The 25573-nt window shown below is 43.3% G+C and overlaps 1 protein-coding gene across 2 annotated transcripts in view; it reads right to left on the bottom strand.

Annotated features, from left to right (window-relative positions):
- Window positions 1–25573, bottom strand: part of SP3 (Sp3 transcription factor) — a 106190-nt gene that overhangs the window by 58234 nt on the left and 22383 nt on the right. Inside the window, exons 1-3 of one of the 2 annotated variants that reach the window (XM_039469953.2) lie at window positions 2774–2878; window positions 1994–2157; window positions 1346–1468 (exon numbers count right to left, since the gene is read on the bottom strand). In XM_039469953.2, coding sequence (XP_039325887.1) covers window positions 1346–1468; window positions 1994–2157; window positions 2774–2780 — 294 coding nt within the window. In that variant the 5' untranslated portion in view covers window positions 2781–2878. Of the gene's footprint in view, window positions 1–1345; window positions 1469–1993; window positions 2158–2773; window positions 2879–25573 lie in introns of those variants that run through there. The other variant, XM_039469955.2, reaches the window with a different exon arrangement.

The following is a 25573-nucleotide window of genomic DNA, read 5'->3' as shown; positions in this document are numbered from 1 at the left end:
CACTTTGGAACTAGAGGGATACAGTTCATTAAAAAAGGTCTATCAACCCTCAGTGAAGCTGAAGGCCTACCAATTCATAAATGTGTTTAAAAATAACGATGTCTAATAATTTTACACTTTTACATCTTAATCTGCTTATGAAAAAACAAGACATTAAACTATTCACATCCCCTATAACAAAACACTAAAATTACGTATCTATTGACCAATAATAGCTTAACATTAGTTTAAATTTTAAATACTTGGACATACGAAGCATTTGCTGCAGACTATACCAAATACCAAACTTCTGTCTTCAATGACTATTCAGAGTATCACTCCACAAATCAATTCCTATGATCCACCACACACACACACACACACACACACACACACACGAGTGGGTTTTCATTATTTTAATAGGCGAACAAATCTACACATGAACAGCAATGATCCAAATGTAAAATTCGCAATCAACAGTCTAAAAACTGTTTCTACACTATTTGTATTAGGCCCCCCAAATAACACAGGCGAGCTCCTCCCCTTGCCCCAGACACTGAAAACACTAGAAAATCCCACATCTTAACCTCACTAGCAGTCATAATAAAATAAAAATATAGTTTTACCAACCAAATTCAACTTAGTACTATTAGTATTCATGTAAATCTAATGCCTTACATATACTTTTGTTTCTAACACTGTCACACTCAGTTTCAAAAGCTAAAGTACTATCCAAGCAACTTTGCTAATTTCAAAGGCTGCTAAATGTTTCACTTATACCCTTACCAAAAAAGAAAAAAAACAGCAAATTTAAGTAGTCTGCAAAAACAATGATTTCAAATGGTCACTAAAAAGGCAAAATGTGTTCACTCCTGCATACAAAAGGGTAATTCAAAAACTAAACCCTCATTTTTTAAATAATGTGTGATTTAAAGCAGTAAGATCTTGTAACTTCCAACAGAAAATGCTCCAGATTCAAAACTAAAAACTAGACACTGCCTGTAGTTGATACTACCTATGGCCGATAGGCTGTGCTTGAAAATTTTGTAGTGTTCAGCGAAGGAGTTTTCGGCACTGATATGAATTGCTCAAACATCCATTTTGGAGTCCTCCTCCCCCGCCCTCTCAGACTTCATTTTGTAAAGAATTTTGTGCGAGGTGCCGCAGTGACAATTTCGAGAAAGCCTGGGCTGACTTCAGATCCAAGCAGGGATGCGAAAGAGCAGCAAAGGGCGCCCTGAGGCCCGGCGGCCCGTCCGGGTCGGGGGAAGCGCGGGCGCCGGGGAGGCCTTTTGGGCGGGCGCGCCGCGGGCCCGGGATGGCGGGCGCCGGGCCTCGGCGGGGGCGGGCCGCGCGCGGGACTTACCGCTCCGGCGGCGGCGGGGGCCCCGGCTGCGGCGGCCGCCTCCTCCTCGTCGTCGCCCGGCGATGGCGGCCCTATCTTGCTGCAGGTAGCGGCCAGCAGAGCAAGCGGTGACGGCTGAGTGTCCTACCCCCGATGGGCGGGTTCAGAGAGGGAGACAGGGGGAGGGGGTGGCGGTTAGGGCCGGGCCGCCGCTCGCACAGGAAGTGCGACTCGGTCCCCGCCGACTGCGACCGGGCGAGCGCCAGCCCGCGCTCTCCTCGTCGTCCTCCTCCTCCTGGTCCTGCCGCCGGCCCCCGCCTGGCGCACCCCGCTCCACGCACCCCGGCTCCCCCGTCCGCGGGCAGGCGGGCGGCGGGCTGCGCGCCGGGCCTCCGCCTTCCGCCCGGAACCCACCCCCGGGAGGGCGCGCTGGGGCCCACACTCACGCGCGCACAAAAAAGGCGGCGGGCGGGGCGGGGCGGCGCGGCGCGGGCGGGGTCGGAGCGTTGGCGCCTCGGGCGGGCAGCACCCGGGGCGGGGGGAGGGGAGCGGAGGGGAGGGGAGGGAAGAGGCGAGGAGGGAGGGGAGAAGTGAAGAGGGAGGGGAGAGGCGAGGGGAGGAGAAAGCGGCGCGAGGGGGGAGCCGGACCGGGGCTCAGCCGCTCCTCACCTGGGCCGCCGCCGCCGCCACCGCGCCGTTTCCGTGCTGTTGCTGCTGCTGCAGATACTCGCCGTGGCCGCCGCCGCCGCCGCCGCCGCCGCCGCCGCCGCCGCCGCCGCCGCTGTCCACGTCCAAGGCAGCCATTTCCTCTTGTTTCACGGGCTTTTCGGGAGCTGCAGGCACAGCGCGGGGGGGTGGGGGTGGGGAGGAAGGCGGGTGGCGGAGAGGGAGGGGGCCCGCGGGCCGAGGCGAAATTACTCCCAAAGCCCGGACCCAGGCCCCTTCCCCTCCCCCACCCGCCCTCCGGCGGCGGCGGCGGCGGCGGCGGCTCCCTCCTCCCCTCCTGCTGCTGCCCCCGCCCGCCGCTGCCTGTAACCCTCCTCCTCCTCCTCTTTCCCTCCTCCTCCTCCTCCCCGCGCTGCCCCTGCCCCCTCTCCTCTCCTCCCCTTTCCCTTCGCGCCGCTCGCTCTCACTCGCGCTCGCTCCTCTCGCACCGTCAGTCACTCACACACGCCCGCCCGCGCCCGCACACAGGGGGATGCGCTCCCGGCGGACCGCGCCGCCCGCCCCGGGGCCTGGCGGGGAGACGGCGTTGCTGGGGCTTCGGGGGTGGACGGTAGCTGGCGGGGAAGGAAGGGAGGCGGAGGGGAGTGCAGCTTTCTGCCTCTCACAGACACTCGGTCGCACACACGGGGCCGGGACCGGCGGCGGCGGCCCCGGGCTGGCTGTGGTCGGCGGCAGCAGCGGCGGCGGCAGCAGCAAGGGTTGCTCTCTCTCGGCTTTACGTACCGGTCATAGTGTGTTTAGGGCACCTCAGGCGGGGCTCCCCGCCGCCTTACACATGGTGAGGAGCGAAGGCGGCGGCGGCGGGAGAGGATGCGGGAAGCGGCGGCGGACACGGCCGGAGCGGTCCGGGGGTTTTTTTTTCCTATTTTGATTGACTGTGCGGGAAACACAAAAGGTGGAGCCTCCAGCCCAAAAGGGGGGAAGAGGGTGACAGCCTGCCCGGAACTCCCGCCCCTCTTCTTGGCTCTCATTCGCCGCCGCTCTCTCCATCGGCTGTGCTCATTGGTCCAGGCGCCCGTCGGTCGCTCTGCCAGGCGGCGCGCTTCCTGTTTGCCCCCCGGGTGGAAGGGGAGAGACAATGAGCGGCCGTGGCAGCGTAGGTTCCCGAGAGCGGCTACGGCTCGCCGGTTACCCCGCTGTGCCCGCCTCTCTCGTCGGCTGCGGCTGCCAGGCCCGAGGCGCAGGCCTCTTCCACCTCGCAGGCGCTCGGAGCAGGCCTAACCAAGCTGTGGGGGAGCTCAGCTGGGGAGGAAATTCGTCCCCGGTGACTCCGGCTCCACTCGACGCTTCTTCCATCTCAGCGGCAGCCTCGGCCGGCTCTCCCCAGGGCCTCGCGCTCTTGGAGCCGCCGTTTCCCTGCGCTGCCAGGAGGCCACCGCCGCTCAGCCCCGGGGCTGCTGTTGCGGCCGCTGCCGATACTGAGCAAACCAGACCCGCCCCACGAGCCCGGGGGGAGGGAGCTGGTATTAGGGGAGACACCCCCTCCGAGGCTGGAGGAGGATTTTCTCTCACACAGTCAGCTCTCAGATTCACAGTCACAGCCATCTCGCTCCCAGCCCCCTTAGCCTCAGCTTACCAATCTCCCACTTTCACGGGCCCTGGAGGCAGACATTTAAAGCAAAAAAGAAATATGTTATCTCACATCCGGAAGAAGAGCTTTAATTCTGGCCAGTGGCACCAAAACAAGGGCTTGAAGTACATTTAATTTTATTTGTGCAGTGTGTAGGTATTCAATGGGGCAGAATTCTATTTTTTTAAAAAATTAGTCACACAATCATTTTGCTGCAAACGTATTATTCCCGGCCTCTTAATCCTCCTGGTACCAAGCCAGATACCTCCTGAAACAAACCCATCAACCATTGCCAGTATTTTTAAAGTCCTGAACCGGTGAAGTACCTTTTTCCCCCCATTGGAACACTTTTGTTGTATTTTACAGTCTTGTTTCACGTATTGGATTAGGTTAACACTCCTTCCCTCTTTGGCATCCTTGATACCTTGCTGTCATCCTGGGGGAAGATGCCAGGTTTTATGTCTGTGTTTTGCCAACTAAGAGACATCTCTGCCTGTTACCTTCAGGTATAGTTGCCAAGAAAGAAGTTAAATTCCAGAGGTGGAAACACTGTCCACAAAAACTCTTTTTTTAGAAATCTGACTTCCCGTTACTGTGATTATTATATTTTGTGTGATATGTGATGTTATGTTGGTGGACAACGTTGTGAAGTCCAAGCATTTTAACTAGATTTCGTGTGCACTAACTTAATAGGTAATCCATTTGTGAGATAGTGAGTTTGTATCCCAGTGCCAAAGCGCTTAACCGCCTATGCTCACAGGGTCAGAAACATTGTATGGTTACTTTGCTCTTAATTGTAGAAAGATCAAATTTCCAGGGAATTGACCTAAAAACCACAAACATGCGGAAATGAGACTCAAAATTCTGAGTCCAAGAATAGGGCTCATCTCTTCTAATAGTAAGTCCTTGTGGTCTCATATTTAAGTGGAAAAATCACTTTCAAAGTTGAATAGTATAACTGGTGTACTATTTTACAACAAAAACTTTTAAGGAAATAAAAGTCACAAAAACCCTGATTTGGGGTGGGATGATGGCAAAAAAGACATGGGTGCTTTGAAGAGCAGGACAGGTGAAAATCAGTGGACGGGGAGAGAGGAAGTCACTATTATCACTCTTCCTGCCTGGATATGTTGGATGGAAAGTAGCTCTTTCCCTTGCAAGAATATTTCAGGCATTTTCAGGTGGTGTTTTTTGTTTTTTGTTTTTTTTTCCGGGAGTGGGGATATTTTCTGTGGGTATAAGTACACTATCACCATGCCGTTTTTGCAGAGCGTTAATCCAGCTACCTAAAGAGCAAAGTACTTGGCCACAGGGATTAAATTCATTTCTTCATTGATACCAATTGGCAATTTACATGAGACACTGTCTTTTTTCTTTCTTTTTTGCGGGGGTGGGGGTGGCACGTCCATAGACCATTTTGACAAGTAAAAAACGTCTGAGAAAAGAACCGAGCCGGGCGCAGTGGCTCACACCTGTAATCCCAGCACTTTGGGAGGCCGAGGAAGGCAGATCACTTGAGATCAGAAGTTCGAGACCAGCTTGCTCCCCATGGTGAAAACCTGTCTCTACTTGAAATACAAAAATTATCCGGGCATGGTGGGATACAACATATAATCCCAGCTACTTGGGAGGCTGAAGCAGGAGAATCACTTGAACCTGGGAGGTGGAGGTTGCAGTGAGCTGAGATCACGCCACTGCACTCCAGCCAGAGTGAGACTGTCTAAAAAAAAATTTTAAAACCTACCTGAACTAACTATACTGCTTTTGATGCAATGCTTCTGTCACCCCACTCACATGTGTAGGTGGGGTGATAAAGAGAGGTTGGTTAATTGGTACAAACATACAACCTTAGAAGGAATAAGTTTTAGTGTTTAATAGCACAGTAGGGTGACTATAGTTAATAGCAACATATTGTATATTTCAAAATAACTAGAAGGGAAGCTTTGAAAATGTTCCCAGCACAAGAAATGACAAATGTTCAAGGTGACAGGGGAGGGGGGCAAAAAAATGTCCAAAGTGATAGGTACCCTAAACACTCTGATCTGATCATTACCCACTGCATGTATCAAAATACCTCATGTCCCCCATAAACATGTACAAATACTATGTATCAATTTTTAAATTTTTTAACAACAAAAGATGCATATACCAAAAGCATCACTCACTACTTTAGTCAGATTCAGAGAACCCTTTTAGACCATACTTGAGTTATTGTCATGAAGTATCTTTAAAAAATGGTTGACAGTGAAGGTAGTATCTTGAAAGTTGTTCTAGCTATTTCAGTATTGTAGTCAAGTCTTGAAATACAATTTAATTAAAAGACATATTCTAAATAGAAGGCTGCCTCTCAATGGCCCCTATTGCTACATTTACATAGAAACTCAAAATTGCAATTGCTTAACAGGGAGAGAATCACAGTACTGGATATTATTTATACTTTCTCTTCCAAAACGATTTGAGGAAGTTCTGTGCTGGCCATTGTTTACATTATGTTAGGAGATCTGGATGTCACTATTTACCCATATCCTCGATTTCCTCACTTTTAAAAATGTCATATGTTTTTGTAAGTTTTCGTAAATCCTTTGGAAATGTGATGACAGTAAAAAATCCCCAAAGGCTTGTATACACCTGCTGATGTGGAAAATTTTGCAACCCCTTTCTTCCCTACAAAGAGAAGAGACAACTAAATATTGTTTGATCTACATCTGCAAGAGCCTAGCCATTCGGTATTAAACAGTGATGGCCCTGGCTAATGGCACAACACCTGATGACCTATACTCTTTCCTTCACACTCCCTTCTGCATTCCTTCCCTCCTGAACATCTATCAAGTGGACCATTTGAAATTGCCAATATATGACTGGTTTTTTTAATCTTAAAAGGTGGCAATTCTATATCACTCAACCTAAATTAATGTCTGAAGAATATAACTTTTGTTTCTATGATTGTGACCTTACTTTTAACCATCCGAGATCTCTTTAATCTGTTCACACTGGATTTCAAGGATCTTAACTTGTTCTACTACAAAATGACTATCACACTTCAGAAACATTCTGCTTTACATTAAATACACTCATATTTCATCTCTTTCTTTCTCAAAAATAGTAATGAATAACCTGAAGCTATTAAAGTGTGATGTCCTTAAATGAGGAGCAACAACCTTCAGCATGGAAGGTATTCATACTTGATGATTCAATTTGATAATAGAATTTGTTTATTTTCTCTGGTCATATAAACCAGACATACACATACATCAACTAATCTCAAAAAAGTCAATGATACCCAGAACCTAGTTAGAGGAGAGAAAAGGGAAAAATAATGATGATGCCAAGAGAAGATCGTATTGTACTGTAGAAAATATTGAAAGCAGTTTTTACCTGGCCTTTAAGGAACAGAATTTTTGCAGCTCCCCCTAAAATGGCTGAGTGCTACACCATGTCATCACTCTTCCAACCAAACAGCTGGAATAAAAAATGTAATTATACACACATATATGTGTATAATCTATACACATATATGTATAATCTATATATACACATACGTATATATGTATAATACACGTGTTAATATATAAACAGAACAATAATATATTAAATGAAAAGAGATGACTGTCATGGATAAATCTCAGACAATGTTGTGTGATAAAGGTTAGTTATAGAAGAATAAACATTATGCTACTTTATATAAAGTTTTTAAATGTACCAAGTGATATTCTATACTATATATGGATATGCACATATGTAGTAACACTGTAATTGCAAAGGAATGATAAGTGCTAAATTTAAAAATGGTGATCCGGCCGGGCGCGGTGGCTCAAGCTTGTAATCCCAGCACTTTGGGAGGCCAAGGCGGGTGGATCACGAGGTCGAGAGATCGAGACCATCCTGGTCAACATGGTGAAACCCCGTCTCTACTAAAAATACTAAAAATTAGCTGGGCATGGTGGCACGTGCCTGTAATCCCAGCTACTCAGGAGGCTGAGGCAGGAGAATTGCCTGAACCCAGGAGGCGGAGGTTGTGGTGAGCCGAGATCGCGCCATTGCACTCCAGCCTGGGTAACAAGAGCGAAACTCCGTCTCAAAAAAAAAAAAAAAAAAAAAAAAAAAAAATGGTGATCACCCTTGGTATGAAGAGGAGAATGGGATTTGAATGAGTTTCCCATGGGCTTTGTTTACATTTGCAAGTTTTACTTAAGCTAGGCTGAATGTATTATTATTGTATTCTCTATATTGTTCTCTTTGCCTGAAATACGAGCATTATTTTAAACTAAAAATAAATAAATAAATAAGTATCCCCAGGTAACTGATCAAAGGGGTGGAGGCAAGAGAGAAAGATTCAAATATGACTAAGTTTCCCACTTTTTAGTAACTGGAAAGATGAACTGAAGTAAAGGATTTTAAAGGAGCATGAGTAAGGGGTGGGCCATCATGAGTTTGGTCTTAGATGTGCTGAGCTGGAGGCGCTCGCAGGACTTCCATGAGATGGATCACCAACGGACTATGATCAAATTGAGCCTAGAGCTACGGAGAGAAGCAAGGGCAGGCTTGGATGTGGGGACTCTTAACATCTTCACAGGCCTTTGTCCATTTGTCTTCAAACATTGTTCTGTTTGAAGGGTAAACATTCCTTCCTGTCTTTAAAAATCCTCCATGTGACTGTGGTTGTCTCTAGCTACTATCTTTTTTCTTTCCTCCCTTTCCTTGTCCGAAGTCTCAATAACTTGCTGTCTTTCTACTGCCTTCCTAATAGAATTCTACACCCAATCTCAGCATTTTACACTATAAACATTTCCTCCTTAACGCTCTCTCCTCCCTTGAAGCATCAGGTTTCTGGTTTTCTCTCAAATATGTGTTTATTTGTATCTTTACAGTGCTGTCCCATAAAAAATCTACCTGTGATGATGGAAATATTGTGTGTGTGCACTGCCTTATTACCGTAGCCACTAACCACATGTGACCATTAGGAACTGGAAATATGGCTAGTGTGACTGAGTCAGAACTGAAGTTTTTTATTTTAATTAAAGTTAAATGTGAATGGCCCCATGTGACTAGTGGCTATCATATTGGACAGTGCAGCTTCAGGGTTTCTTTTCAGTTTTTCGTTCCCTGAGCTTTGCTTCAGAAACTGGAAACTCAGCATTCTGCAATGTCAGCCCTTATCTCCAAACTCAATCCAAAATCTCTAGTTCTCTCCTGTCACCTGAGTTCTTGTTCTATAGCCTTTTTTTAAAGATGAAATTTCACTCTTGTCACCCAGGCTGGAGTGCATTTGCATGATCTCAGTTATCTTGGCTCTCCACAACCTCCACCTCCTGGGTTCAAGCAATTCTCCTGCCTCAGCCTCCCTAGTAGCAGGAACTACAGGTGCACGCCACCACACCTGGCTAATTTTTTTTTGTATTTTTAGTAGACATGAGGTTTCATCATGTTGGCCAGTCTGGTCTAAAACTCCTGACCTCAAATGATCCATCTGCGTTGGCCTCCCAAAGTGCTGGAATTAATAGGTGTGAGCCGCTGCACCCAGCCTTGTTCTATATCCTTAAACACCGAATTTCTCTTGAATATCTCACTTTCACCTCAAACTGAGAATGTTCAAAGCTAAACTCATAACTTTCTCTCCACAACCCCAGCTCCTCCTCCGCTCCGATGCTTCTGTCTGTGACAGTGAGGCCATCATTCTCTCAGAAGCTATACAGGAAATTACCTTTGACACATGTCCTCCCCTCCCGCTCCCATGGGCAGCCACTTACCAGGTGCTGGCTGCCAAGTATTCCTGCAGACACTCTCAGCTACCTGCTCATCGAAATCACATTTATTGACCCCCTACTCTACAAGATGCCACATGGTCCCCACCCTCAAAGATTGGATATCCAGTTAAAAAACAAGATATAGGCCAGGCACTGTGACACATACCTCTCAGCACTTTAGGAGGCCGAGACAGGAGAAACATTTGAGCCCAGGAGTTCAAGACTAGCCTAGGCAACATAGTGAGACCTCATCTATACAAAAAAAAATTTCTTTTTTATTTTCTTTTTGAGACAGAGTCTTGCTCTTTCCCCCAGGCTGAGTATAGTGGCGTAATCTCGGCTCACTGCAACCTCTGGCTCCTAGGTTCAAGTAATTCTCCTGCCTCAGCCTCCCAAGTAGTTGGGATTACAAGAGTGCCTACCACAACACCCAGCTGATGTTTTGTATTTTTAGCAGAGACAGGGTTTCACCATGTTGGCCAGGATGGTCTTGATCTCTTGACCTCATGATGCACCAGCCTCAGCCTCCCAAAGTGCTGGGATTACAGGCATGAGCCACCATGCCTGGCCCAAAAAATTTTTTTTAATTAGCCAGGCTTGGGGGGGCATGCCTGCAGTCCAAGCTACTTGGGAGGCTGAGATGGGAGGATTCCTTGAGCTCAGGAGGTCAAGGCTGCAGTGAGCTGTGATTGCACCACTGCACTCCAGCCTGGGCCACGGAGCAAGAAGCAAAACATAAATAAACACAAATTCAAATAACAGAGAAGAGAAATAACAAAGCCTACAGTACATCTGCTGATTTGCCAAAAGACTGCCTTCCAAAATCAGAAATCACTGGGAGGTCGGTTAGCTCATTCTAGAAGAGATCAAAGCATGCTTTGCCCTGACCCACTTCTGCTGCCCTAGACAGGCCTTCAAAATTTCCTGCTCCTTTCTACATCTGCCACCAAATTGATCTTGCTTAACCTGGCTTTAAAAACTTGAGTGATTTTGTGTATCAGGGCATCACTCCCAACTCTTCACTGTCCTGTAGTCACTCTAACCATGGAGAATTTACTGGCTGGCTGCCACCAGAATTTTCCTTCTTTTCTCCCTGTGCTTCAGTTCAAGTCTTAACCACTTTCCATAAAGCCACTGCTGGCCAGACATGGTGACTCACACCTGTAATCTCAGCACTTTGAAATTCAAGAACAGCCTTAGCATCATGGCAAAACCCCATCTTTACGAAAAAATACGAAAATTAGCTGGGCATAGCGATATGCACCTGTAGTCCCAGCTACTCTGGAGGCTAGGGCAGGAGGATCACCTGAGCCCAGGGAGGTTGAGGCTGCAGTGAGCTGTGAGCGTGCCACTGCACCCCAGCCTTGGCAACAGAGACCGCATCTCAAAAATAAAAATTTTAAAAGCCACTGCTTCCAGCTATTGGTCATTCCCTCATCTCTAACCTTCCATTAACCTTAGAGTATACCCCTTAGTCTTACTCTTAATTCATGATTAAGCATTGTCGCTGTGATTTAAATCATAAGCACTTTGTGCACAAGCATTATCTTACTTTTTTTCTAAGGTTCTTAAGCAGTGATTTCCAAGGAAAGAGAGGTAGTAATTGAAAACAAAACACCTCTTTGTCCCATAGGGACATTTTTAAAAGCTAGGACACTTAGCTTACTGAAATTTCAAATATAAAGGACAATGTGAGGCTTTTATGCTTTATCAAAAGAGACATATTGATTAATGAAAGAGTAAGGAAACAATTTTTCAGTGTTGAGCAAATAGAAGATAATCAATAGATATCTGTTGAACAATACGATGATTTCAATAAGCCATGAATTTGGATTCTTCTAGGATTAAATGTTCAGACTTCTTATTTTAATGAAGAAACTGTTAGTAATATGACTTGCTGATTGTAAAAGAGCCATAAAACTGGTACTCACCAGCTGAACCAACCATCGAAAACATAAGGAAATGTTTGAATGTTTTTGTTATGAACTATTTGATATATAAAATATGCACAATGTATACATAAATTACAAAACAATAAGTTAGGTGGTGAAGTCACCTAATTTAAGCGATTTCTGGAACTAACACCCATAATTTAAAGGTTCTGTTCTCTTTAACAGCAAACGATTTTATTTTTGCTCTCATTACATATATTTTACTGAGTTATTTTCTTAGTCTAGTATATTAAAAATATGGCATTTCTTGACCAGGCATAGTGGCTCACCTGATGTCAGGAGTTCAAGACCAGCCTTACCAACATGGTGAAACCCCTTCTTTACTAAAAATACAAAAATGAACTAGGCATGTTGGCATGTGCCTGTAATCTCAGCCATACAGGAGGCTGAGGCAGGAGAATCGCTTGAACCTGGAAAGTGGAGGTTGCAGTGAGCTGAGATTGCCCCATTGCACTCTAGCCTGGACAACAAGAGTGAAACTCCATCTCAAAAAAAATAAAAAGGCATTTCTTTAAATTCTATAGTCAATATTCCTGTCTTACTCATTGTATTGGAATTATTTTGTTTCTAGCATGCTTGCTAACTCATGAGTTTTTACTTTTTTTTTTTTTTTTTGAGAGACAGAGTCTCGCTGTCACTCAGGCTGGAGTACAATGGCATGATCTCGGCTCACTGCAACATCCACCTCCCTGGTTCAAGCGATTCTCCTGTCTCGGCTTCCTGTATAGCTGGGATTGCAGGCACAAGCCACCACCCCTGGCTAATTTTTTGTATTTTTTTTTAGTAGAGACAGAGTTTCACCATGTTTTCCAGGCTGGTCTCGAACTCCTGAGCTCAGGCAGTCTACCTACCTCAGTCTCCCAAAGTGCTAAGATTACAGGCATGAGCCACCGTGGCCAGCCTGCTTTTTAAATTCTATTTTGAACATTCTGATTTCACATTACTGAGATAATCTTCCTTCCTCCCTCCCTCCCTCCCTCCCTTCCTTCCTCCTTCCTTCCTTCCTTTCCTCCTTTCTTCCTTCCTCTCTGTCTCTCTTTCTTTCATTCTTTCTTTTTTGAGACAGGGTCTCACTCTGTTGCCCAGGCTAGAGTATAGTGGTGCCATCTTGGCTCACTGCAACCTCCCCCTCCTAAGCTTAAGCAATCCTCCTGCCTCCCCCTCCACCCACCACCCACCCCTGCCCCGCAAGTAGCTGGGACTGCAAGCCTGAGCCACCACATCTGGCTAATTTTTGTATTTTTTTGTAGAGATGGGGTTTCACCATGTCATTGCCCAGGCTGGTCTCGAACTCCTGAGCTCAACCAATCCACCTGCTTCAGCCTCCCAAAGTGTGAGGATTATAGACGTAAGCCACCGCACCCAGCCTACCATGAGATAATCTTTCTACTTTGTATTTTCTCCACACTGAATTGAATAAGCCACTTATCTGCTTGTGTCTCTAGTCTACTCAAGTAATTTCATTCCTTCTTTGTATTGACTGACCCTCCCTCTAGTTTTGTATAACAAGCTTACTGCATGTTTCTTCTTTCAAATCACTGACATATAAAAATGAATAAAATTGGCCCTAATATTGATCCCTGGAGCTTCGTAACCCATCCATTCTCAACTATTCCACACTTTGGTATCAAAGTCAATGTTTAATCTACTTAAGTAGTTCATCCCTCTGCCATACTTACCTAACTTCTAGATTAGTTGTTTGTCTGGTACTCTTTTCATGGTACTTTATCCTAAAATACAAGTAATTGGTTCATGGCTTCCCTCAGCTGATACTTGTTATTAGACACAGAGGTTATTTCACATCACTGAGGCAGGTAAGATGTGAATCCATGCTGACTCTTTTTAAAATTATTTTATAACTTCCTGATATTTCCATTTGCTGATTTCCTACAAAATTTACCAGGGTCGTCTTCTCTACAGAAGTTAATACTTCTGAATTTCATGCTCAGGAGAAAAAGGAATATTTAGGGAAAGAACAATCATTTAATGAGGGTTTTACTTATTAACACTGACATAGACCTAGTCAAAGATTATATCTAGTCACTTTTCTCCTTATTGATGAATTCAAACGTCTGTTAAGAATCAAGAAGCAGGCTAAGCTGGTGGCTCACATTTGTAATCTCAGCACTTTCGGAGGCTGAAATGGGTGGATCAGTTGAGTCTAGGAATCCGAGAGCAGCCTGGACAACATACAGAGATCCCATCTCTACACAGGATCTACCATGCCTGGCCAGAATTGTCATTTTTTAAAAAACTAGTAGAATACTGAAAGTGAGACTCTATTGGAATAGCCTAGGGGATTGCACAGGCTCCTGTGCCTGGGGGGTTTAACATACACTAATTTAATTGTGGAAACTTTTTTGAAGAGGAGATGGGAGCATATGAAACAAAGGCTTAGAAATGAATATTGTGAAAGTAGGCAAAATCCATGGATAAAGCAGTGGAATGGCAAGAAATGCACACCTTCGGCCGGGCACAGTGGCTCACTGGTATCACTCCAGCACTTTGGGAGGCCAAGATAGGCAGATCACTTGAGGTCAGGAGTTCCAGACAAGCCTAGCCAACATGGTGAAACCCTGTCTCTACTAAAAAATACAAAAATGAGTCAGATGTGGTGGTTTGTGCCTGTAATCCCAGCTACTCAGGAGGCTGAACAGGAGAATCACTTAAAACCAGGAGGTGGAGGTTGCAATGAGCCAAGATCACACTACTGCACTCCAGCCTGGGTGACAGAGCAAGACTCTGTCTCAAAAAAAAAAAAAAAAAAAAAAAAGAAAGAAAAAGAAAAGAAAGAAAAGAAATGCACACTTTCTTTTAAAAGTGTGTTTAATGTATGCTAAAAGTAAATGCATTAAAAGGCCAAACTCATAGAGTTTCCCACAAACACAGTATTTCTGCAAATATAAAAGCAAGATTATAGAAAGAAAAATGGTATATATAAACACACACACACACACACACACACACACACACACACACATTCCTACTAGGACTTTATAATAAATTACTTGACTAAACGGATATTTAGCTTCTTTAGGTCTGTTATATTAGCTATTCCTAACTTGTTTTGTTTTTGTCTTATTTTTTAATAAACTTTATATTTTTGAATGCTTTTAGATTTACAAAAAAAGTTACAAAGATAATATAGAATTCCCATACACCTCTAATTCAATTGTTAGAGCCAATGTGGGCTGACCAGTCATTCCAGTTTGCACAGACTGTCCTGGTTTTAGCACTCAAAGTTCCACATCCCAAGAAACAGGAATGGTTAGTCACCCTACAATGTTAGCATCTTACCTTACCATGGTACATTTGTCAACACTAAGAAACCAACAGGGGTGCATTATCACGAAACTCCAGACTGTATTTGGATTTCACTCGCTTTTCCAATAACATCCTTTCTCTATTATAGGATCTAATTCAGGATACCACATTCATGTGTTTAATCATCATGTCTTAGTGCCCTCCAAAGCTGTGACACTTTCTCAGTCTTTCCTTGCTTCTCATAACCTTAACTCTTTTAAGGAGTACAGTGGCCCCCACTTCTCTGTGAACGCCATTAGGTGCCTGAAACCTCAGCTAGTACTGAACTCAATTGCCATCAGTCGGAACATGTTTTTGTTCATGTCTTCCACCCACACACTTAATGCCTTTTGCATCTTAACTAGCGTTTATCATGCACCGTAGCCATAACTTTTGCAATCTGAGGTGCGATGGCAAAAGTAGCAGGAATTTCTCTTTCCTTCATCACAAGTTCACAGATAGAAGATTTGTTCTTAGATCTCAGCAACCCCAGCATATGATTGTTTTTCTTTTATTATTGAGCTGAGAAGGTTCAACTTTTCATTTAAAGGAGGCACTTTATGGCTTCTCTTAGGCATATCTGAATTGCCCGCATCACTACTCTTGGTGCTTTGGGACCATTTTATGAGGTCAGATAAGAGTGACTTGAACACAAGTACTGTGATACTGTGACAGATCCCATGAGAGGGCTGCTGAGCGAGTAATAGGTGGGTAGCATTGACAGTGTGGATCTGCTCGACAAAAGGACGATTCACATCCAGGTAAGATGGCGTGGGATGGCCAGAGAGTTCATCAAGCTATTCAGAATAGCACACAATTGAAAATGTATACATTTATTTTTGGAATTTTCCATTTAATTTTTTTTGCCACAATTTGCTGAAGGTAACTAAAACCACAAAAAGTAACACTGTTGATTAGGAGGTGCTATTATACTGGTATTTTGTGGAATGTCCCTTAATTTGCATTTGTCTGATGTTTTTCTGACATTTAGGCTAAACTTACCGGGCTTGAGGGCCTTCCTAATTTTATTTATGTATTTACTCATTCATTCATTCCTTTTTAGAACCAAAGTCTTGCTATGTTTCTCAGGAGGGAGTGCAGTGGCTATTCATGGGTGCAAACACAGCACCCTGCAGCTTCAAACTTCTGAATTCAAGCCATCCTCCCATTTCATGCTTCTGCATAGCTGGGACTACAAGTACGCACCACCTCATCTGGCTCTTATTTATTTATATTTTTATTTTGTTTATTTATTTTTTTAGATGGGTGGGGTCTTGCTCTGTTGCCCAGGCTGGAGTGCAGTGGTATAATCATGGCTCACTGCAGCCTCAACCTCCCAGGTTCAACTGATCCTCCCACATCACTCCCGCCCCCCAACCCCACCAAGTAGCTAGGACTATAGGTACATGCTACCACACCTGGCTGATTTTTGTATTTATCATAGAGATGAGGTCTTGCCATGTTGTCCAGGCTGTCTGACCTTATTTTTAATATCTGTATAATATTTTATAATATGTAACTTGGGATATATTATATAACATCCTTGTAGCTAAATATTTGCACAGATCCATGATAATTTTTAAGGTTGAATTTCTTTAAGTGGACTTCATGTACTGAAATGTATACACAGTTTTAAGGCTTCTGATATACACTGCCAAATTGCCCTTCGAAGTGTGTAAATTTACCAGTTTATACACCCATAAGCAATTTGTAAAAGTACTCTTTTCTCTATACACTCAGTTTTCGTTTTTATTTTTAATCTTTGCCAATTGGATCATGAAAAATATGGTGCTTTTTTGTTTTAAGTTTCATTTCTTTGATTATTGGTAAGAGTGAGCATTTTCACATGGTTAGTGTCATTGGTATTATTCTATGAGTTTCTTGTTTATACCCTTTATCCAACTTTCTGTTGAGACATTCATCATTTTCTTTTGCTTAGAAATGGCACATTAGTGGCTGGGCACGGTGGCTCACACCTGTAATCCCAGCACTTTGGGAGGCCGAGGTGGGTGGATCACAAGGTCATGAGATTAAGACCATCTTGGCCAACATGGTGAAACCCAGTCTCTATTTAAAAATACATAAATTAGCTGGGTGTGGTGGTGCACACCTGTAGTCCCAACTACTTGAGAGGCTGAGGCAGGAGAATCGCTTGAACACAGGAGGTGGAGATTGCAGTGAGCCATGATTGCACCACTGTACTCCAGCCTGGAGGCAGAGTGAGACTCTGTCTCAAAAAAGAAAAAAAAAAAAAGCACATTAATGATGTTAAACGTTTTCTCTCAATATGTTTCAAATATTTTTTTCCAGATTTTCATTTGTGTTTTAATAATGTCTTGATATTCAGAGGTGTCAACCACTCTCATTTGTTTTCTGCCTTTGGATGTTGTTTTTGTTTTTGGATTTGGTGTTGCTTTGATTTCAATATGGAGCTCAGTTCTGAATCCTGCTTGTTCCCGGGCAGCTTGCGTGAGTCTTCAAGTCCTTCAGCACAGCGATCTCATCACAGATTGACAGTGCTTTCCTTCCTAATGAGGCAATACCCCTGAGTCTTCACAGTCCCAAGCTTTAGGAGATTAAAAAAACAAACGAAAACAAATTCAAAAGCACACTGCCCTGGAAGCTGCCAAATTCAGGCTGCCATCGACCTCCAGGAAATAAATTCCAAAGATAGTAATAACTACAGCAAAAAAAAAAAAAAAAAAAAAGCCCATCTTTTAACACAATTCAGCTCCAAAACCCTAAAATAGTCTGTTTTAATGGCTTTAGTACAGTAGAGAATAGGGGTTCCCAGCATACTCTGTGAGCATCCCTGCCATCAAGTCTTTCCCTAAGGCTTCAGCTCCCTCTGAGCAGGGAATGGGACCCTGAACTCTTAAGTTCGCTCAGAGAGGACCGGATTTCTCTTCCTGTTTCTCATTCTCTTTGAGTCCATTTTAAGACTTTTAAGGTCCCAACAGTTTCAGAACAGATGTCAGGACTGAAAGTTATTAGAACCAGAAAGGGTGGGAGGAGGGAGAGCATCAGCAAGAATAGCCAATGGATGCTGGGCTTAATACCTAGGTGATGAGGTGACCTGTGCAGCAAACCACCGCGGTACACATTTACCTATGTAACAAACCTGCACATGTACCCCTGAACTTAAAAGTTAGAAATTTAAAAAAAAAATACCCCTAAGTATTTTGTTATAGTGAGACTTGATATTTTATGGAGAAGGTCTTCTGCCTTATTTTTTTTTTTTTCTTTCAGACAGAGTCTTTTTCTGTTGTCCAGGCTGGAGTGCAGTGACATGATCACAGCCCACTGCAGACTTGACTTCCTAGGCTCAAGTGATCCTCCCACCTCAGCCTCCCAAAGTGCTGGGATTACAAGCATGAGCCACTGTCCCCAGCTCTTATTCTTTTTATTCAGGAATGTCTTGGATTTTTTTTGTTTTGGTTTGGTTTGGTTTTTTTTTTTTCTTTTGGCAATTTGCTCTTACATATACATTTTACAGCCAGCTGTCACACTCCATGAAAATGTAGAATTTTCATTAGCATTGTCATTGGATGTGTAAATCAATTTTGGAAGAATTGACATCCTTATTACATTGTGTATTTCTAGCCAAGAAGATGAGGTATGTCTTAACTTATTTAGGTTTCATAATATCTTTCAATAAACTTCCATAATTTTCTGCAAAAAAAAAGAGAAAGAACCAGAAAGAATAAAAAGCTGTGCTCCTTCTCCTTCCCCCCACCTTAATGAAAACATTTAAGACAGCAAAACCTTTACATTAAATTTAAGTAAGTAAAATAAATAAATAAATAAATAAATTTAAGAAAAAAATTAAATAAGAAAAACTTGAGGCAAAAAGCAGGCCTAGTTCACAGATGGCATAGTTTTTTTATAATTGATAAAAATTGTATGCATTTATGGTATACAAAACATGATGTTTTGAAATCTGCATACATTGTGGAATGGCTAAATCAAGCTAATTAACACATGCATTATCACACACAGTTGTGTGTGTGTGTGTGTGTGTGTGTGGTGAGAACACTTAAAATCTACCCTCTTGGCCAGGTGCAGTGACTCATGCCTGTAATCTCAGCACTTTGGGAGCCCAAGGCAGGCAGATCATCTGAGGTCAGGAATTCGAGACCAGCCTGGCTAACATGGTGAAACCCCGTTTCTACTAAAAATACAAAAAATTAGCCAGGTGTGGTGGCATATGCCTGTATTCCCAGCTACCTGGGAGGCTCAGGCAGGAGAATCGCTTGAACTCAGGAGACGGAAGTTGCAGTGAGCGGAGATCGCACCATTGCACTCCAGCTTGGGCAACAAGAGTGAAACTCCATTTCAAAAAAAAAAAAAATCCACTTTCTTGGCAACTTTAAGTTTAGAATACATTCTTATTAACTAGCCACATGTTGCGCAATAGATCTCTTGAACTTATTCTACCTGTTGAACTGAAATTTTGTATCCTTTAGGTGACATCTTCCCAATCAACTCCCAACCCGACCCCACTACCAAGCTTTTGGTAACCACCATTCTATTCTGTTGCTAGACTTTTTAAGTTAGACTTAAGATTGCATATATAAGTGAAATCATGTAGTATTTGTTCTTCTATGCTTAGCTTATTTTATTTAACACAGTATCCTCCAGGTGTTTTCACAAATGACTTTTCATCTTTTTTAAGGCAGAATAGTATTCCATGTGTGTTTATATCTATACACACACACAATGGAATGTGACATATATATCTCTCTCTCACACACATTTTCTTCATCCATTGATGGACACTTACATTGAACTTAGGTTGATTCCAGTCTTGGCTATTGTTAATAATGTTGCAGTGAACATAGGAGTGCAGGTATCTCTTTGATTCATTGATTTCATTTCCATTGGACATATACCTAGAAGTGGAATTGCCAGATCACACGGTAGTTCTATTTTTAATTTTTGTGGAACTTCCTTACTGTTTTCCACTATGACTACATAATTTATATTCCCACCAATAGTATACAAAGGTTCCCGTTTCTCCACATCCTTGCCAACGCTTGTTATCATTCATCTTTTTGAATATCCTGACAGGTGTCAATATAGCTTGCTTTTGTGTTATGAATCAAGGGATCTTAGGAAGGTCTCCTCACATTTTTCCCAGAATATCTCCCTTCCACAGACTTACTGTAAATGTTTTGTTTCTGAAGTGCCTGACCCAGTATCCAGTAGAGTGAGCATGTGTGAGTAACTACAATAATTCTTGGAAAGTACTGAGACGTACGAACGAGGTGTCTGTCCTCAAGTCTTCAGAGATACCAATTATCCTCTAGAAACAAAGGGTACCTATAGTATTGCCTGGATTGTGCTTTCCAGTTGAGAAAGGGGGTCTTGATAGAGAAGAGACCCATATGGCCTTGATTAAGATGAGAGCAGATAATGATGGGAGGAGGTGCTGCTGGTGCCTTAAACACATGCTAAATCTCTCTACTGGGTAATCCAGCTTTGGACCTGAGGGAGCTACCACACTGATATTAAATAGTATCAAAAATAGTAAACAGGACGTGGTTTTCACCCCCACCTATTCACTATTCCCAAAACTTGGTCTAATTCTAAAACTACAATTCAGAACAACTCAACATTCAGTCAGCAAGCCCAGATCACATCTCTAATTCCGAAAGGCTGCAGCCTAGCCCTGTTCAATGCAGCTGTGTTATAGAAATATTTTCTTTAACACTTACAAACCGCCTTTTTTTCTAGAGTTTCCTTGTTGGTGACCTTATTTTGCCATCCAGTTTCAATGTTAATGCAGCACAGAAGGGGAGTGGGAGGGATGTTCTAGCCTGAGCCAAAGCCGGGCTCCAAGCCAGGATACAGATTGGTCTGGGCATGTCTGATGGGCTTGCCAGGAGCATCTCAGCATGAGGGATGGAGGAGTCCCATAGAAAATAACATTTTAAGGCAGTAGGTGTGGGGAGACGCATCACAGGTATCAGAATCACCAGGAAAACATTAAAAAATGTGTGTACCCTGCACAACTACACTCCTTATTCTGATTGTGTGTGTACATGTGGGGACACGCTAGTGAGGAACCCTGCTTTAGCACCAAAATTGGCCCAAAGAGTTATGCAGATCAGTCTGCACTGGAGGCATTGAGAGCTCAGAGAAAACAATGTGGCTTCTGTGAGTAGTAAGAGTTCCCAACCCACCGGCAGTGTGACCCTGCTATGTTGTTGTGAACACCAATAGCTTCAGTACTGCAGGTACTTCTGCATCAGGATGCTTAAACTAGGAACCATGGACCACTGGGAGTTCAAGAATAGGCTGTAGGGGGTCCATGAACTCCTGAAAACTGCATGCAACTTACTGGCTGTATGTTTGTATTTCTGGGAAGAGGTTCTATCGGTTTTGTGAGATTCTCAAAAGAGAATGTAATCCTCAAAAGGTTAAGAACTACTGCCTGGCAACTGCCAAAAACATACTGGGGAGAGCAGACTTTCTAAGATTCTGAGAATGCTACGATGGAAAATATTGGCCAAAGCCAGAAAAATGTTGCTTTTTCATCTAATGTGACTTATTTTTACGTCGAGGCATCAGTGACCTGGCAAAACCTTCATTATGTGGAAATCCCACCCATCCTGCTCATGCTTTAAGCCCACCTGAAATGCTCCTACCTCCTCCCTAGCCAAAATCATTGCTTCCCTGGCTGAACTTTGTGTGCCTCCTTTGTTAATAACACTTTTTACCTAGTATGAGCACATACATCATATCTCTTCTACAAATTATAACCTTTTTTTTTTTTTTTTTTTTTTTTTTTTTTGAGACGGAGTTTCGCTCTTGTTGCCCAGGCTGGAGTGCAATGGCGCGATCTCGGCTCACCGCAACCTCCACCTCCTGGGTTCAGGCAATTCTCCTGCCTCAGCCTCCTGAGTAGCTGGGATTACAGGCATGAGCCACCATGCCCAGCTAATTTTTTGTATTTTTAGTAGAGACGGGGTTTCACCATGTTGACCAGGATGGTCTCGATCTCTCGACCTCGTGATCCACCCGCCTCGGCCTCCCAAAGTGCTGGGATTACAGGCTTGAGCCACCGCGCCCGGCTTTTTTTTTTTTTTTTTTTTTTTTTTGAGACAGGGCTTTACTCCGTCACTCAGGCTGGACTACAATGGCATGACCATGGCTCACTGCAGCCTCGGTGTCCCGGGCTCAAGCAGTCCTCTGCCTCAATGTCATGAATAGTTGGGACTACAGGTATATGCCATCATGCCTATGTATTTTTTTATTTTTGTTTTTTGTAGAAACAGGGTTTCGCTATGTTGCCCAGGCTGGTGTCGAACTTCTAAGCTCAAGCAATTCTTTCACCTTGGCCTCCCAAAGTACTGGGATTACAGATATGAGCCACCACTCCTGGCCAAAGTCTAACCTTTGAGATTAGGAATTATGTTTTATCCATCTTCTATCTTACAGTGTCCAGCAGAGCACATTGATTTAGTTATCATTGGATGAGGGAATGAACAAGTCATAAATCCAAAAATCCATCCATCTACCAGACCTTTTTACTCTTGCTACTAAAAACGACTAATTTTTTTTTTTTTTTTTTTTTGAGAGAAGAGTCTCACTTGGTCACCCAGGCTGGAGTACAGTGGCTCAGTCTCAGCACACTGCAACCTCTGCCTCCCATTCAAGCAATTCTCCTGACTCAGCCTCCTAAGTAGCTGAGGCTACAGGTGCATATCACCATGCTCAGTTAATTTTTTTTTAATTATTATTTTTAGTAGAGATGGGGTTTTGCCATGTTGCCCAGGCTGGTCTCGAACTCCTATGCTCAGACAATCCACCTACCTCGGTCTCCCAAAGTGGTAGGATTATAGGCATGAGGCACTGTACCTGGCCTAAAAACAACTAATCTTCTTTCCTTGTAAATAATGTATTTTAAATATATTCCTTATAACTTTCATTGTCCTAGTCCATTTATTTACTTATTTACACTTCATCCAATGTTTGTCTGCTTTAGCTGTTTACTCGGTTACACACTGCTTGGAGGACATAGATCCTATGTAACTCAAACTATGGAAGCCTACATGCCTCTTGGGAAGAACACACAGGGCTCACCAACACGTCCAGTGTCCTGGCATATGTGCCTCATAGTACAGACACACCACGAGGAAACGTTTCATAAGACACAGAACAGAGGCTGGTAGAAACAAAAAAAAATATAATAAAACGACTAATGTAGGAATTAAGCAAAAGAGGCAAATCATCAGGTTATGGAATTGGATTCTGAAGAGCAGATAAACCAAATGGAGAGAAGCCTGAACCTGTCTGAAGGAGAGGGCTAAAAAGGCAGCCCAGCCTCAGGGTGTAGAGCTCAGCAACAGTTCAGAGCTTTGGAACTGGCTCCGTGCAGGTTTTGCAGGAGCTGCCAGTTTTTTTCTAACCTCATTACCGTATTTGGTTTGTTCCATATTTGTGTCAGGCTTTTCTTGTGTTCAGAAAGTCCCGACTGCGTTATTACATGTAAACTGTTAATAAAATCATTTTATGTACTCTGTTTTCAAAGTAGAACACAGAGTATTTTTAAACTGATCCAAGCACATTCCTGATTATCAGAGCAGCAGAGGCACAAAGATAGGGTGGTTTTCCTCTCTTATTCTCCTTTTCTTCATGGTTTGCTATCTGTTACTTACATATCCACTCACATGTCAACACACCCTTAGTTCTGTACAATCAATATCTCCAAAGGTCAATGTGATCTTGGCGACCATTTCAGCTTACTGACTGAATTGTGTTACAGCATGAGTATACGCAAGATGTTGATTAACTGATAATGAGCATAGTCATAAATGTCAGGCCAACCATTCCACAGGCAAGGGTCAATGCAAGTGGTAGAAGGCTACACCATTTAGTGGCTACATGGAGAGTAGCTTAGCTAGGGATTCTAAATATACCACAACCACACAGAGATCAGCAGGGTGATCTTAGAGTGAATGCAATTAGGTAAATCAGATAATCTGACATTGCTCATTTAGCTTATCACAAGTTTATTCATTTGTCATTCAACAAGCATGTATGGAGTACCCATGTGTGGAATCCATCATTAAATGGAACAAAAGTCCTGCCTATTAGAATGAAGTTTACATTCCAACAGAGAGAAGTCCCATCTGGGCATCATCTGTCAATCCTGTGGTAGTTTTGCATTTTCTCTAGGTCTCAATTCTTGGAGGTTATTACCTTGCTTGTCCCTGGTACTTGCATCTCTGGGCCCCAAATGAGTTTGTTTTCAGCACCCTGGGTATTTGGAGAAGTAGGGTCTCTGCATTTCTGGGTCCCAGGTCAAACCCAGTCATCTTATGTGTTAAAGAGGACCCTTTCCTTACTACCTCAGGGCCTTCTTAGGCTCTTTGGCTCTAGCCATTAGAGACTTGTTAGGTTCTGGCCCTCAGGGATCTCTGACTACTCCCAGAGACTTCTAGGACAGAGGCTGAGAAAATATGAGTGGGTCCAGCTTAACCCACTTACTTCCTAGATGAGGAAACTGAGACCAGAGAAGCAAAGTGACTTGCAAGTGTCACAAGGAGGGACTCCCATTTGTCCCCTGGTTCCTTCCTCTCGGCCTAGTGCTTTTCTGTCATATTAGATGACATGCCCTGTGAGGTCTAACAGGCCAACAGTATCAAAGGTGGCTGGGGAACAGAGGTGACTACAGCAGGATGCGTGGTCAGACAGAGCTCATGCTTAAGAGTAACAATAGAACTGATTTCTTGTTAGACTGGAAATCTTGAGAACGTCAGTATCACCCTTCCTTTATCACCCCAAACAGGATGAAAGCAAGGCAAAGAAGCTGGTGTTGGGTGTCCTGAAAGCTACTGTGGATATAGGCCAGGCTACAGTTAAGTGAGAATTCGAAAATCTGTGTTGCATCAACTCATCCATTTATATGCTTTTGTATTTGTTTACCCAGTTTACTAATCTGAGCCAATTTCAAAAGGGTCCAGTGTTGTCACAGCTGGACTGGACTACGCTAAGAGGAAAGAATTTTTCTAGATCTCATTCAATATTGTGACCAGGAACAACAGCTGCCTGAGCCAACAGTTCTGATGAATATGGGACATGGGAAGCTTGAGCTTGCTTACCATGTAAGAAAACCCTAATAAAACTTAAAATGTTAATAAGAAACCATATGATCCAAGATACCTACATTCATTAGCTTTTAACCGTCCTTCCCAACAAATCAATTAGCAGTTAAACAACACCATGGGTTTTGTGTTAGATTTAATTTTTTCAGTGTTCCAGTTTTATGGCTTGCAGCAAGTTCTTCAACTTTCCTGAGGCTTGTCTTTCTACCCATGAAGTAGAGATAATAAAACCTCCCTGATTTTCCTCTCTAGGTTGTGAAAATTAAATGAGCAGGCATATGAATGCTTTTCATAAATTGTACAGCACTATAAAATTTTAATTATCATTATCAATTAGCATTTATCTATAAAACTTTAAGCTCAATTTTAAATTTAAATTTAAATTTAGTAACAATATGAACTTGAAACTACACAATGTCAATTTTTTTTTTTTTTTTTTGAGACAGAGTTTTGCTCTGTTGCCCAGGTTGGAGTGCAGTGGCATGATCTCGGCTCACTGCAAACTCCACCACGCGGGTTCAAGCAATTCTCCTGCCTCAGCCTCCCAAGTAGCTGGGATTACAGGCACCCACCACCATGCCCAGCTAATTTTTGTATTTTTAGTAGAGATGGGTTTTTATTATGTTGGTCAGGCTGGTCTCAAACTCCTGACCTCAGCCTCCCGAAGTGCTGGGATTACAGGTGTGAACCACCATGCCCAGCCCCAAAGTCAATATTTTAAAATTCAAAGAAATCAAATTCCTTCAGGTATAATCCTGTGAATGAAAACAGTCTTTCATTCATTCTTTTAAAATAATTATACAGTTTCTTTTCCTTATCACAGAGAAAGTTAAAAAAGAGAG

The sequence above is a fragment of the Saimiri boliviensis genome, chromosome 5, assembly GCF_048565385.1.
Source record: "Saimiri boliviensis isolate mSaiBol1 chromosome 5, mSaiBol1.pri, whole genome shotgun sequence".
Classification (NCBI taxonomy): Eukaryota; Metazoa; Chordata; class Mammalia; order Primates; family Cebidae; genus Saimiri; species Saimiri boliviensis.
Note: the sequence above shows the minus strand (reverse complement) of the source record. Positions and strands in the feature narration are given on the sequence as shown.